We start from the raw sequence: 15,300 nt of genomic DNA on the forward strand, positions 1-15,300 counted from the left end.
TTGATTACACCCTCTGGATATTAAATGCTCATAAGCACCTTCCCTAGATTATGGGGCAAGGAGAGCAGCTAATCAAAATAAGTTAATTTTGTTACTGTTTAAAAACATTGATAAAAAATTTATTCAGAAAAGAGCTTGGAATTAATGACTTGGAATTAATTCTGTAGATTATAAATATAAGGTGATTCTAGAAGAAAATGTACATTGCACATTAACAGAAAAATAGCTAAAGTTAATTTAGGTTATAATTAAGGCAATTCAGAGTTTTCTGGGGAGATAAGAGTTTTCTATGCAGACAGAAAAACACATGGAAAAGCAAAGAACTGGGAAATAGAAGAGTGTATTCTGGACACACATGCAGCTCAGTATTTGACATATAAGCTGAGGAAGTGGTAGAAGGGAGACTTAAAGGGATAAGCTAAGGCTAAATTCTGATGTGCTACAGCATTTGGACTTGACTCTGTAGATGATAGGAAATCAGCAGAAGGCTATAAGTAGGGGTGAGACATCAGACTTACCTCTCTACTCACAGCTCGGTATTTGTCAAAGTTTGGGGGCACTATAATAAGTTGTGGGCAGAGTCTTTTTGCAATGAATCCTGGCATGGCTGCACGAACACCAAATCTCCTTGCGTGGTAATTCGAAGTAGTCTGAAAGAAAATGGACCACATGGGGGAAAATATTCAAACCTAAATGGACATATTGATCCATGCTTTCAAAAGAAACATTACTGCTGTGCATTTTCAATTCAAGGACATTTCTTTTATAGGCCACTGTCTCAAATCAAGCTTTGATTTTATCCTGTTATGGTATAACACCATGACCCTCTCCCACTGCTGTACCATATTTATAACGTGACGTGACGTAATAAGCAAGACTGTGCTAATAAAAAGGTTCTCTTACATTTCCAGTAACTAAACTTCATTGGATTTAATGCATACCTGTAATATAGTATATATAAAAGTTTAGATGATAGTGGGTGATGTTACATTAAAGTAATAACATAGTAGTAGTCAAGTAATAGTTATAAAGCAATATAGTACAAATAGTATAGAAGTTACAAAAAGTAATAGTATGCAAAGTAATGGTATAGTATAATAGTATGGATTTGGAATTTTGTAAATTTTTGATCTAGAAAAAAAACAAAACAAAGTTCTAATATATGGTCAGTTAAATCAAGTCTCAAACATGAAGTGATTAAAGCATAAAAGAACTTTAAAAATTAAGCTTTATTTCTTAACGCTTGAATATCTTTTTTGGTGAAAACATTTTGACTATGAGATGGTACTAAACAATTATGAGAGTGTTGCAGCAAAAATAGAAATGAGACTTTTGTTTTCTGATAAACAAGGAAAATAAGGAATCAATGAATAGGCTGGGGAAACAACATAAACAGGACTGAAAGAGTTAAGCAATCTTGGTTATTCTTTAGCTGTTACTACTAACAAACACTTGTAGCTAGACTTGTCCTTCACAAAGCTGATTACTCTCTGACTCCACACAAATGACCCTTTGCACCTGGCACTTCTTCTCCCTCTACACTCCCTGGTAGCACTCTTCATTTCAGAAAGAAGGTCACGGGCCGATAATCACTGTCACCAGACCCAGTTGCTGAGCCTCCTGATGCCAGCTTTGGCCATGAATTTGCAGAAGAAAAGAAATGCGAGACCTTCATTACTTTGAGCCGTGTCACCTACCCTAGACCACAAGCCCCAGGCTATACAAACTTCCCCTATTACCCAGGGAAGGGGCACAGCTCTTGAGGTGCTACCCTGCTGTGACCCCCTTTGACTGGCAAAAGGAATAAAGCTACTCTTTTCTACTTCCTCCAAACCCTGTCTCCGTATTTTTTCTTCGGCATTGGTGGACAGGGAGCCAAAATTTTGTCATCGAGAGTAAAAAGAACATTACTTATTAAATCCTGTTGATGAAGATACCTGACAACAATCCAGATTAATGTGGCAGGCCATAGTACCATTTAAAAAAAACTAATCACAAATGGAATCTTTGGAATCTCAACTGAAAATTCAAAGAAAGCAAACAAAATCTACCAAATGAAAGCATTATTTCAGAATGATAATATAAATTTGCCATTAATGGTTTTCAAATGGTGTTTAAGAAATCTTGATAGTATTCAAAACTATGCTAATCCTTGGTCAATCTTCTGGACTAGAAAGTGCAGACAGCACTTGAAGGACAAACCAATGCTTTAAATATAAATAAGTCTAATGGAACCGATATAAAAGCTAGATCTACAGTAGAGTACAAACACAACTTTAGATGTCACTTCCTTTAACTTTTAGGTTTGTGGGGGATTATGAATCACAGCCACAAACTTTTACAGTTCCTCCTGTCAAAAGGTGGGTTCTGGTTCCTCATACCAAGAGACTTGGTTGTGACTTGTTTTGACCAAAAGAATGTGAGGGAGTGACATTATGTGAGTCCTGAAACCTAGGCATTAAAAAGTCTGCAGCTTCTGGAGAGATTGGTTCAAGATGGTGGAGTAGAAGGACGTGCGCTCACTCCTTATTGCAAGAGCACCGGAATCACAACTAACTGCTGAACAACCATCAACAGGAAGACACTGGAACTCACCAAAAAAGGTACCCCACATCCAAAGACAAAGGAGAAGCTGCAATGAGACAGTAGGAGGGGCGCAATTACAATAAAATCAAATCCCATAACCGCTGGGTGGGTGACTCACAAACTGGAGAACAATTATACCACAGAAGTCCACCCACTGGAGCGAAGCTTCTGAGCCCCACATCAGGCTTCCCAACTGCGGGGGCGGCCAGCAACGGAAGGAGGAATTCGAAGGATATCGGGATTTGACTGCAGGACTTCTACGGGACCAGGGGAAACAGAGACTCTACTCTTGGAGGGTACACACGAAGTAGTGTGTGCATTAGGACGCAGGGGGAAAGAGCAGTGACCCCATAGGAGACTGAACCAGACCTACCTGCTAGTGTTGGAGGGTCTCCTGCAGAGGCAGGGGGTGGCTGTGGCTCACTGTGGGGACAAGGGCACTGGCAGAAGAAGTTCTGGGAAGTACTCCTTGGCGTGAGCCCTCCCAGAGTCCGCCATTAGCCCCACCAAAGAGCCTGTAGGCTCCAGTCCTGGGTCGCCTCAGGCCAAACAAATTACAGAATCATGAGCATAAATGGGTGTCCAGTAAGTACTGAAGGGGTTCATATACATAATTTCACATAAATATATGGTGATATATATTCTTAATAAAATTAAATATATTTTTTTCAAATATTAGTTGATGATTTGTAGGAGAAGAGAGTATCCTTTCCTACAAGCACTGCTTTGGAACCAGGATTGTTAGTTGCCTGCATGCTTGTGGGAGCAGAGATAATGAACAGATTACAGTTTTATAATAAAATAACTCGGGAATCAGGTTAATAGTTATCTAAGGCATTGAAAGGAGTAGAACAGGAAAGAATCTTCCTTATTTCTTTTGTATTTTTTTAATACCAAAACCCATATACTCCAGTTGCTGTTTCTAATTCCCAACACATCTTTAGCTACACACAGCTATCCTGGTCACCTTTACCTTCTACGGTGAGGGTGGCAATAGGAAAAGCAACATAGTCACAGAAGTGCAAAGGTTTCAAGTCATGGAAAAAACCACTTAATTACAGTACTTACATTAATGAAACATGTTACTCCAAAACTGGTGCTGGCAAACTTTTTCTGTAAAGGTTCAAATACTTCAGGCTTTGCAGATCATATGGCCTCTGTTGCAATTACTAAACTCTGCTCTTTTAATGAAACAATAATAAATGAATGGGTGTGACAGTATTCCAATAAAATTTTTTAAATTTTTATTGGAGTATAGTTGATTTATAATGTTGTGTTCAATAAAATTTTATTTACAAAGTAAGGCAGCAGGCTGGATTTGGCCTGTAGGCCATTGTTTGCAAAACTCTGCTTTAGAATAACATTTCCTTTTCTTTCTTTTTCAGTTCTCTTTAACTAGAACAGTTACTTAAGAAAAATATAATTTGCGGCAGAAAGATACAACGCCACTCTACCATTTACCAGGTTTGTAAATTTGGGGACATTATTAAACCCCTCTCTGAGTTTGTTTTCTTATCTGTCAAATGGAAATAAAAATTTGTACCTCAACTGATGTTGAAAGGATTCAGTAATTGAACACATATAAATACTCTGATAGAACTGGTGGAACTCAATAGTCTTTCCCATTCGTGAACCAGTAAGGATTACTTGAATATGAATATGTCATGAACTTCCTATTTGTCTTTGATCTTTATCTACTTACCAACATACTCACTGATCCTACAGCAATGGGTTTATCCTTCAGTTCTGGATTGTCCCTCATTTCTACAGCTGCATAGAAAGCATCCATGTCAATGTGTACTATGGTATTGTTCAGATCCCGGCTGTGTTCCAATTCCATTGTAAATCTGTCAACCTTAATTTTTAAAAAGTTAATATACTTTAGACAACACAATATTGAAATACCACTAATCATAACACTAATCTGTTTTTTTTTTTTTGGCCAAGTGACTTGTGGGATCTTAGTTCCCCAACCAGGGATCGAACCTGGCCCCATGGCAGTGAAAGAACCAAGTGCTAACCACTGGACTGCCAGGGAATTCCCAACACTAATCTTACTTTTAGTAGGTGTCAATTTGTCTCTGTCTGTCCATCCATCCATCTGGCTACCCACTCACCCACCCATCCCCACACCTATCTATGTATATTTGATTATTGTTTATTAAGGCTTTTATTTTCATGAACATAGGCAGTCTGTTCTCAAATATCATTCCCTACTAACTCTTTCATTTTACAATACCTACAAGTACATAACAGGTACTTAATAAATATTTACTGAATGAATAAAGCATTCCAACTGTTTATATATCAAATGATTCTACTGCTTTATAAATTTGGAAAACAACTTACTGTAACTAAAAGCTTCAGTTTAGGTAAAATAAACAACAACTCCCACCTGACCCATAATATTAACATCTTAAAATATTAACAAAGGAAATGTACAATAAAAGATTATACTTCTTTGGCATATGATGTTTATGCTGAATACTACTGTACAATCGATCGTCCTAAGGCATACTGTAAACATTTCCTCTGTAGAATTGCTTTTATAAGGCTAAAATTTGATAACTGTTAGTCTATTCAAATCAAAATTGAAAATTTAATCTGTAATTTATCCTTTCATGAAATTTCAACATATATAAATACATCAAATATAACAGTGAAGAATCTTTAAGGAATTTTTTTTTACAGAAAATTTTACAGAAATTTTTTTTTGTAAAATTTTTACAGAAAATTTTACAAAAATTTTACAGCAAGTTTTTTACAGGAATTTTCTTTACAGAAAAAGAGTTGGATTGATAAGAAAGAAGAAAGAGAAATGAAAGAAATAACCAAAGTAGGGCAGTAAGAAAAGGGTTTATGTAGCAGACATACCCATTCCCAAGTGTTCCTTTTTTGTGGCCTCTACTATACAGGCTGAAAAAGCTAAATACACACTTTTCTAGCTTCCCCTGCAGCTGGGGGTGGCTGTGTGACCATTTTGATTTAGTAACATAGAAGGAAGTCAGTAAGAGCATTAAGTAAAATCATGAAGAGAAGAGAAAGAAAGCTATTGAATGAAACAGAATACATAGAGAACATGGAAGAGTGTCTTGGCACATGGTACAAGTTCAATAAATGCAATCTATTACTAAAAGGATCACTGGAGAACTGCATAACAAAGCAGTAAAAAATTAAGGGAAAAGCAGCCAGAAAGAAATAAGCAAGTGGGGTGAGCTCTGGAGTGAAAGCAATTTCCATCATGTGGAGATCCCTAGAGTAGGTTTCCTAAAAGGTGGAGAGTTTCAGGGGCATAATTTAGCTTTTTCCCCTCGTTGGACTTCAACCTTGTTTTCATTCTGCGGAATTTTTTTTTTCAAGGTCTTCCTTCTTCACATTATAGTGACGCCTGGCCTACTAGCTACAAGTTAAAACCGCAACTCCTCTTTTTTTTTAAAAAAATATTTATTTATTTATTTATGGCTGCATTGGGTCTTTGTTGCTGCGTGCGGGCTTTCTCTCGTTGTGGTGAGCAGTGGCTACTCTTCATCGTGGTGTGCGGGCTTCTCATTGTGGTGGCTTCTCTTGTGGAGTATGGGCTCTAGGTGCACAGGCTTCAGTAGTTGTGGCACATGGGCTTCAGTGGTTGTGGCACACGGGCTTAGTTGCTCTGTGGCATGTGGGATCTTCCCGGACCAGGGCTCGAACCCGTGTCTCCTGCATTGTCAGGTGGATTCTTAACCACTGCACCACCAGGGAAACTCCGCAACTCCTCTTTTAGAAACAATCACCCTGATTCATATTTGTCTCCAGTAGCCACAGTGAGACTTTCTAGAGGATCCATTCCTGTTTAGGCTGCAACTCACTGAATAACATGGGGTACTCTGTGCTTTCTTCAGGCTGTTCCTCTGTGCAGAATGCCCTTCCTAGTTCTGTCACCAACCCTTCAAGGATCAGCTCAGACGTGTCTCTGTAACTTAATTGGATCTCTGTCCTCTATGCCACAGAATTCAATGTTCCCTTACTTGTTTTCCTGCTCTTACTATGGCACTTACTGTAATATTAGACTCTAAATTGTGAGTTCCATCAGGAGAAAGACCTTATCTGCTTTAAAAAGTTTTCCTCAAAGGGAGATAAAGGGTACAAACTTCCAGTTACAAAATAAATGAGTCACAAGGATGAAGTGTAAAGCATGGGGAATAATACTGTAATAACTCTGTAAGATGACAGATGGTAACTATAGACCTATCCTGGTGATCATTTTGTAACATATAGAAATATTTAAACACTATATTGTGCACCTGAAACTAACATAGTGTTATAGGTCACTTGACCTACTTCAGTTAAAAAAAAAAGATGAGTAAGATTTGGTGTCTAAGGTACAGTATGATAACTATAGCTCACAATACTGTACTGATATGTGAAAGTTACTAGAATGTAAATTTTAAAGGTTCTCACAATGAAAATAAATAATGGTAACTACGTAAACAAGCAAACAAACAAATTCTTTCCTCATAAAAGAGAAAGGGAGGAGAGACTCGTACACCCATTTATACATATCAGTATAAATTTTATTCTTTTATATATATATTTATTCCATATATATAATATATATATTTCTGATTAAAAAAGAGAAAGTAGTATTTGTAGAAAAAGTTTGGAGAAGGCTATCTCATGCAGTGAGATACTACACCTAATAAATGGAACGTTTTAACATTACTCCAATTTATCATCCAGATTTAGAATAACTATTTCTTCCAGTACTTCAATTTCAAACTAGAGAATAGCATCCTGACATAAAAAAAGATGTAAACAGGGCTTCCCTGGTGGCGCAGTGGTTGAGAGTCCGCCTGCCGATGCAGGGGATGCGGGTTTGTGCCCCGGTCCGGGAGGATCCCACGTGCCGCAGAGCGGCTGGGCCCGTGAGCCATGGCCGCTGAGTCTGCACGTTCGGAGCCTGTGCTCCAAACGGGAGAGGCCACAACAGTGAGAGGCCCGCATACCGCAAAAAAAAAAAAAAAAAAAAAGATGTAAACAATTCATGGAGACTAATAAAAACAAGGGTAGATTAAAAACGACTCTATATCAATCCAGAAAATGTGCCTTAGATTTGAGTCAACTGAGAACAAGGGAGCAGCATCTGAAATACCTTAACCCAGAAACGCTGAAAAGGAAAAAGATAATAAATAGAAAACAAACCAAATGGGAAAAAACTCTCCTTAGACCCATACATTAATGCTATGACAGTTTCCTCAGCAATCTATTGTCTTTTCTGTGCTTAAAACAAGTGTACAGGTGCCAAAAGGAAATCTCGCCACTGAATGACTCACATTCCACTTTGCTTTACTATCTCTCATTAGTCACCCTTATCTGAACTCTTTTCTTCTACATCTACCAAATGCACACCACCACTGCTTTTTTCCAGTTTCTTCTGCTGAAATTCTCACTCATGTTTTCCTTTCTTCCATTTTTCCTTCCAAATGACTTCCAAGTTCTGATCTGAGTCTCTAATATGTACCTAGTCCCTCTTGCTATAGTTCAGAGCCAGTGTGTATCACAGTGGGTTTTTGTTTGGGTCTCAAGCCTGCCACTTACTAGTTACATGATAGTGGGTAAGTTAATCCCTCTCATCCTTTATTTATTTGTAAAGAGGGACTAAACCAATTTCAAAAGGTTGAAAGAATTAAGAGATACCCATATGACTCACTTATCTAGGGATATGGTAAGGGCTTAGTGATATTAACTATAATTTTTAAAGTAGAAATGACATTTACTGAGTATATTATATGTAATATGAAAAATGCTTCTTATGTTAACTCACCTAATGGTCAAATTAATTGAGTGAATAATTATTATTCCCATTTTATAGATGAAACTAAAGCTCAGTAAGATTATTAAATTTGCCCTAAGTCATAGAGCTGGTAAATGTTAGAATTAGACCTGGAAAACAGGTTACTCTAAAGCCTGTGCTCTTTCAATTATTTTATGATACTTCCCTAAAATGAATTCTTAAAGTGTTTAACACTGAAATAAGCTCAAATCAAGCTCTAGTAGTATTATTTTATATCATATTATGTCTTATTTATGTTTTAAAAATCCCCCTTTTGGATTACATTTAGGAGACTACTTCAGAAATATTTTCATTTTCTTGACTTAATATTACCCTAAAAATTGTTAAGTAAATCTGGGTTCTCCAAATCCAGTGTTAAAGTGGTCAAAATGCACTGATTTGCTGTGTAATTGCCATTTAATATAACATGGATGTTTGTCTATTCAATTTAAGAGCCCATGTTACAATAAGATGTTTTGACAGCTACAAAAATGATTGTGCTTTTAAGAAGTTTAATAAGGATGGGATGGGGTGGGGAATACTTAGGGAGGTTCTCAAGAAACATCAAGGGAGTTTATGCCTACAGAGCTTTCTTATCTTATCACACATAATAAAATCTACTACTTGGAAATTTCATGACTCTAAAATAGAAACACATTTCCCATGAAAACCTCTCTGTTCTTTCAGACCCTCTAGACTCCTTAGGATTTCCTCAATACCCTCCCACTTATACAACTTCTTTTAAAGGAAGCTCAAAAACTGAAACAATTTTACAATCAACATAAAACACATTTCCTGCCATTTCCCTTGCAAAAGATGCCTCAGAGCCTCCCATGGAATATCAACTAAAACCGTAGCAAAACCTGAAGTACCGCTACACAATGTACGGTATTTTCTGTTTCCTCAGATTATTAGCATACTTAAGGAAATGAGCTTTAAAAGTAGTATAAACAGCAAGAAGTTGTTATATTGTACCACTCCTATGTATTACATTTTTAAAACTTTATTAAAGATATTTGTAGACTATAAATCAATAAAAGTTACCAAAAAGGGAAAGTAAACTGCCTAAGGATTAATATCAACTTAAAAACAGTGTTACTGCGGGCAGAATAGAATTTTTTTAACTTGATGAAATAATGCTTAAACTTATGTGAAAGAAACAATTCATGAGAAAAAAAATTGTTTTTCTAAAGAGTAGTGAGGGGGAATATTAAACTATATTATTATGATTCAATAAATAAAACTGCATGGTACTGATATGGGGAAAGATTCAATTGATTAAAAGAGAGTCCAGGGACTTCCCTGGTGGCGCAGTGGTTAAGAATCTGCCTGCCAATGCAGGGGACACGGGTTTGAGCACTGGTCCAGGAAGATGTCATGTGCCATGGAGCAACTAAGCCCATGTGCCACAACTACTGAGCCTGCCCTCTAGAGCCCATGAGCCGCAACTACTGAGCCCATGTGCCACAGCTACTGAAGCCCACGCACCACAACAAAGAGTAGCCCCCACTCGCCATAGCTAGAGAAAGCCTGCGTGCAGCAACGAAGACCAGACACAGCCAAAAATAAATAAATAAATTTATTAAAAAAAAGAGGGCTTCCCTGGTGGCGCAGTGGTTGAGAGTCCGCCTGCCGATGCAGCAGACACGGGTTTGTGCCCCGATCCGGGAAGATCCCACATGCTGCAGAGCAGCTAGGCCCGCGAGCCATGGCCGCTGGGCCTGCGCATCCGGAGCCTGTGCTCCGCAACGGGAGAGGCCACAACAGTGAGAGGCCCGCATACCACAAAAAAAAAAAAAAAAAAAAAAAAGAAGAGAGAGAGAGAGAGAGAGAGAGAGTCCAGAAACAAATCCGAGCACAATGAAAATTTAGTATATGGAAGTTCCTCATTTCAATTCAGTGGAGAAAGGACTTATGATTAAATAAATGATGTTGGGACAAGCGGATCACCATTTAGGAAAAATAATACCATTTAAGGAAAATATAATACTATTTAAGAAAAATATACTTCATACCTTACATCAAAACAAATTCCAAATGGACTAAAGATTTGAATATAAAAAAACTATAAAAATACTAAAAGAACATATAGGCTTGGTTGTGAGGAATAACTTTCTATGCACAATACTAAAGCCAAGAAAAAAAATTTTAACACTGCTGGATTTGATTACATAAACATTTAAAAATGTATAGGAAAAAATCCCTGCAAAATTAAAAGACAAACAACATATTAGAAAAATCTTTACAAGCGGCAGAGAAAAAAAAATTTTCATGTATAAGATCTATAAACGAGGAGAAAACAAACTCCTCTAGAAATGTGGGCAAAGAGTATTGTTTTAGACTGCTAGTTGAACCCTGAAATCTACTCTCTCTTCCTTCCATAGTAATAGATTTTTAGCTGACACATGGCCACCCAGCTGGAGAATATATTTTACAGCTTCTCTTGCACTTAGGTGTGGCCGTGAAACTTCAATGTGAGCTAAAGTAATGTGCGCAAATTCTTTTTCACTTGTTTAATAGTAAATTACTTTCCTTCGATGATATTTTCCTGGTTCTTTCTTCCTTCCCAGAGGCTGGAATATGGATTGAAGGTAATCCATTTCTGTCAATCCAGGTAAGGATAACACTAGGGGATGATAGAACAAGACAATGTAGAACCTGGGTCTCTAAATTACTATGGTGATCAGAACCACCAGACCAGCTGGGACTACATACCTGTTATGTGGGAAAGAAATAAACTTATTTGAACCATTATATTTTTGAGTCTCTTGTGCTAGCTACTTAGCCTATATCCTAACAAACAGAATAAAGGAGGATATTCCCACAAGAAGGAAATATTGATGGCTAATTCATTTGTGAAAAGACATTCCTTCTCTGTCATAGTCAAAGGAAGGCAAATTAAAGCAACCATGAAATAATATTTAGACACCGTATCAGCAAAAACTAAAAGACTGATAAAATTGATAAAATCTAGTTTTAAACAAGTATGTGAGGAAACCAGCACTTTTATGTTGAAAATGTAAAATGGTACCATCTTTGGTGAAAATAACAGAACGGGAGAGTACAAAGATACATGAATACAAATGATCATCCCAATGTTGTATATAAAGCAAAAAACTGGAACCAAGGTGGGATGAGGTAAATAAATTATGCACCTCCATACAGTGGACTGCTATGAAGCATTAAAACTGATGATTTGACTGACAAATCATCTTTAGTCATGATAGCAGACCACTTAACACAGAAGATAAAAAACTAGCTTGGGGCTTCCCTGGTGGCACAGTGGTTAAGAATCCACCTGCCAATGAAGGGGACACGGGTTCGAGCCCTGGTCCAGAAAGATACCACATGCCACGGAGCAACTAAGCCCATGCGCCACAACTACTGAGCCTGTGCTCTAGAGCCCTTGAGCCACAACTACTGAAGCCCGTGCCCCTGGAGCCTGTGCTCCGCAACAAGAGAGGCCACTGCAATGAGAAGCCCGCGCACCGCAGCGAGGAGTGGCCCCCGCTTGCCGCAACTAGAGGGGGCCAGCGCACAGCAACGAAGACCCAACGCAGCCAAAAATAAATAAATTAAATTAAAAAAAAACCCCAAAACTAGTTTGTGCTCTAGGAAAGCATATATCAAAAAAGGAAATGACACACTGTAGTTTGATAAAGAAAACAAAATTTATAATCTTTGAACTCTATCATGAAAAGAATTTTGCAGCATAGTAGATTAATATTATAATTTTATTGTTACGTTATAGGTTAAAGTGCTTTGTAAAACTGAATCAGATTTTGATAGAGGGTAAAACTTTTTTCTTTTTAATTAATTTAGTTTTGGCTGTGTTGGGTCTTCGTTGCTGTGTGCGGGCTTTCTCTAGTTGCAGCGAGTGGGGGCTACTCTTCGCCGCGGTGTGCGGGCTTCTCATTGCAGTGGCTTCTGTTGTTGCAGAGCACAGGCTCTAGTTGCGCGGCCTTCAGTAGTTGTGACACATGGGCTCAGTAGTTATGGCTCGCGGGCTCTAGAGCTCAGGCTCAGTAGTTGTGGCACATGGGGTTTGTTGCTCTGAGGCATGTGGGATCTTCCTGGACCAGGGCTCGAACCCGTGTCCCCTGCATTAGCAGGCAGATTCTTAACCACTGCGCCACCAGGGAAGTCCCAGAGGGTAAAACTGTCTTTAAAAGTAAACTTTAATGTTACTGCTTTGAGTTCTCAGTCTACCACATGATGCTTTGCAGCTTGGTTCTTCTCAAACTCTTCTACTGAAATAACTTTTAGTACCACAGAAACTGAGTATTTACTCCCCAAAGATGCTGAAGAAGCCAAAGGCCCCACATTTTTAGAAGTCTTGTGTTTTATCTTAAAAGTTCACATACATTTGGCACTCTACCATTTACATGACTTCGTTTTACTGTAACACAATTATGTTTTAAAGTACTTTCAAATTTAATTGGTTAACATGTTCCCCTAAATCTTTTTTGCAAAATTAGTTTTGCAGAAAACATGCCACATTTATCTTGTGCGCTTTTCTAGCTGCAATGTACATACATAATAAAAAGAACAAAAGCTTTGGATTAAATCCTAGCCTTGCCAACTACCTGTCATACGAAGCTGGGCAAGTCACAACCTAACTAAGGCTCCATTTACTCTTCTGTATAATGCAGGTGACAATGTCTAGGTGTGGGTCTTTATGTAAAAGGGTAGAGCAGTATTTAACAAAGTTGTATGCACATTTGTTAAATTTTATGCTTTACAATGTAATGAACATTTACATTTCACCTTGTTTTCAGTTATGACTTGACCATGATGCATTTTAACTATCAATTATTATTCTACCAGCTTCCACTTTATTTAGCAATTGAATTAATACCTGTAATTGTGCTTTCCTTAGCTGCTGGCTGGTAATTTGAGCTTTTTGTTGCATCATATTTTCAATTCGTTGGTTGACTTGCTTTTCTTTCTTGAGCTCATTTCCATAAAATCTGGACCCCTACATAGGAAAACAAAATAAAGTATAAGAAGAATGTTTGAAGGAAGCATCACTGCGAACCTGATGGCTAAGAGCACAGACTCTAGAAACAGAATGACTGAATTCAAAACTTACCTCCATTACTTACTAGCTGGGTTACCCTAAAATTAATCTTATTATGTTTTAGGTTTCCTTACCTGTAAAATGAATTTATAGTTACCTAAATCATAGGAATCTTGTGAGGCAGGATGTAGCACAGTACAAACTCTAGAGATGAGTACAGATCTGCACTCAGAAAATAACAAAATAACAATGTGTCCTAGGTGGGATCCTCCGGGCATATCCAAGGCCTTAGTCAGCTGAGTCATCAGTTATCTCCTTCACTTTCACTAAAAAATTATTGTAAAAAATTAACTAACAGAAACCTCAATTAAATAGAGTCAGAGATCAGAAGGGGGAGCTCTCATGCCCTTTGATGATAGTAGAAAGCAAGACAAAGAAGACTCCTCTTCTTTTCTGGCAAGAACTCAGCCAATAAAAAGTCATGGACTCTGTTTACTATACCCTTGCCAACTTCCTTTTCCCTTATTGGAAAGAGTTTTTTTCCTCTCCAGTTTTGCTGGGGACTTGCATTTGGCTTGCCATGGTTGCAGACCTTGAACTGCAATTTTCCGCTGATCTTGAATAAACATATTTTTTTAGTGGAGAAATAACTGGCAGTCTAGTTGTTTTAGGTAAACAGTACTTTAACAAATTTAATGTTAGCCATTAAATAAAATGTAGAAAATAACTTTTAGAAAATCATCCGTCATTCCATCACTGAACATACTATCTATTTATAAGGTTGATGGACATTTAATTATTTTCACTTTTTGGCTATTACGAAAAGCGCTGCAATGAACAATTGTGTACACATTTTGTGTGGACACATGTTTTCATCTTCCTTAGATATGTACCTAGGAGTGGAATCTCTGCGTTATATGGTAACTCCATGCTAAACCTTCTGAGGAACTACCAGACTGTTTTCCAAAGTGGCAGAACCATTTTACAAACCTACCAGCAATGTATGAGGGTACCAATTTCTCTATATCCTTGCAACATCTGTTACTGTCTATCTTATTTTTAAAATTAATTAATTAATTAGCTTATTTATGGCTGCGTTGGGTCTTCGTGTGTGGGCTTTCTCTAGTCGCAGCGAGCAGGAGCTACTCTTTGTTGCAGTGTGCAGGCTTCTCATCGCGGTGGCTTCTCTTGCTGCGGAGTGTGGGCTTCAGTAGTTGTGGCACGTGGTCTCAGTAGTTGTGGCGCACGGGCTTAGTTGCTCCATGGCATGTGGGATCTTCCCAGACCAGGGATGGAACCTGTGTCCCCTATATTTAGGCGGACTCTTAACCACTGTGCCACCAGGGAAGTCCTGTCTTATTTATTACAGCCATTCTAGGCTATAATACTATGAATGGCATCTCATTGTGGTTTTAATTTGCCTTTTTCTAATGACTAATGTTGAATATCTTCTCATGTGCTTATGAGCCATTCTTATATCTTCCTTAGTGAAATGTCTATTTATATCTTTTGCACATTTTTTGATTGGGTTGTCTTCTTATTTTGCAAATATTTTACCCTAGTATGTTGCTTATCTTTGTATTTTTTAATGGTATCTTCTAAAGTACAAACATTTTGAAATTTGATGAGGCCCTATTTGTCAACTTTTTCTTTTACTGACTGTGCTTTCAGTGTTGTATCCAAGAAATGTTTGCCTAACCAAAGATCTCAAAGATTTTCTCCTATCTTCTAAAAGGTTTATTGCTTTAGTTCTTACATTTAAGTCAATTTTGAGTTAATTTTCAGTGTATGGTGTGAGTTAAGGGTCTAATAAGTTCATCTCTTTTGCATGTGGATATCCAGTTGTCCCAGTATCATGTGCTGAACAGACTATCCTTTTGCCTTG

General features: G+C 37.7%; 1 protein-coding gene across 1 annotated transcript in view; it reads right to left on the reverse strand.

The window, feature by feature from the left end:
* The window catches only part of POLK (DNA polymerase kappa), a 61,546-nt gene that overhangs the window by 22,462 nt on the left and 23,784 nt on the right, over positions 1–15,300 (reverse strand). The window contains exons 3-5 of the mRNA XM_082836070.1: positions 13,254–13,373; positions 4,289–4,441; positions 519–650 (exon numbers count right to left, since the gene is read on the reverse strand). Of these exons, the coding sequence (XP_082692196.1) occupies positions 519–650; positions 4,289–4,441; positions 13,254–13,373 (405 nt within the window). The remainder of the gene's footprint in view (positions 1–518; positions 651–4,288; positions 4,442–13,253; positions 13,374–15,300) is intronic.

This window comes from Leucopleurus acutus (assembly GCF_964270905.1).
Source record: "Leucopleurus acutus genome assembly, chromosome: 3".
Classification (NCBI taxonomy): Eukaryota; Metazoa; Chordata; class Mammalia; order Artiodactyla; family Delphinidae; genus Leucopleurus; species Leucopleurus acutus.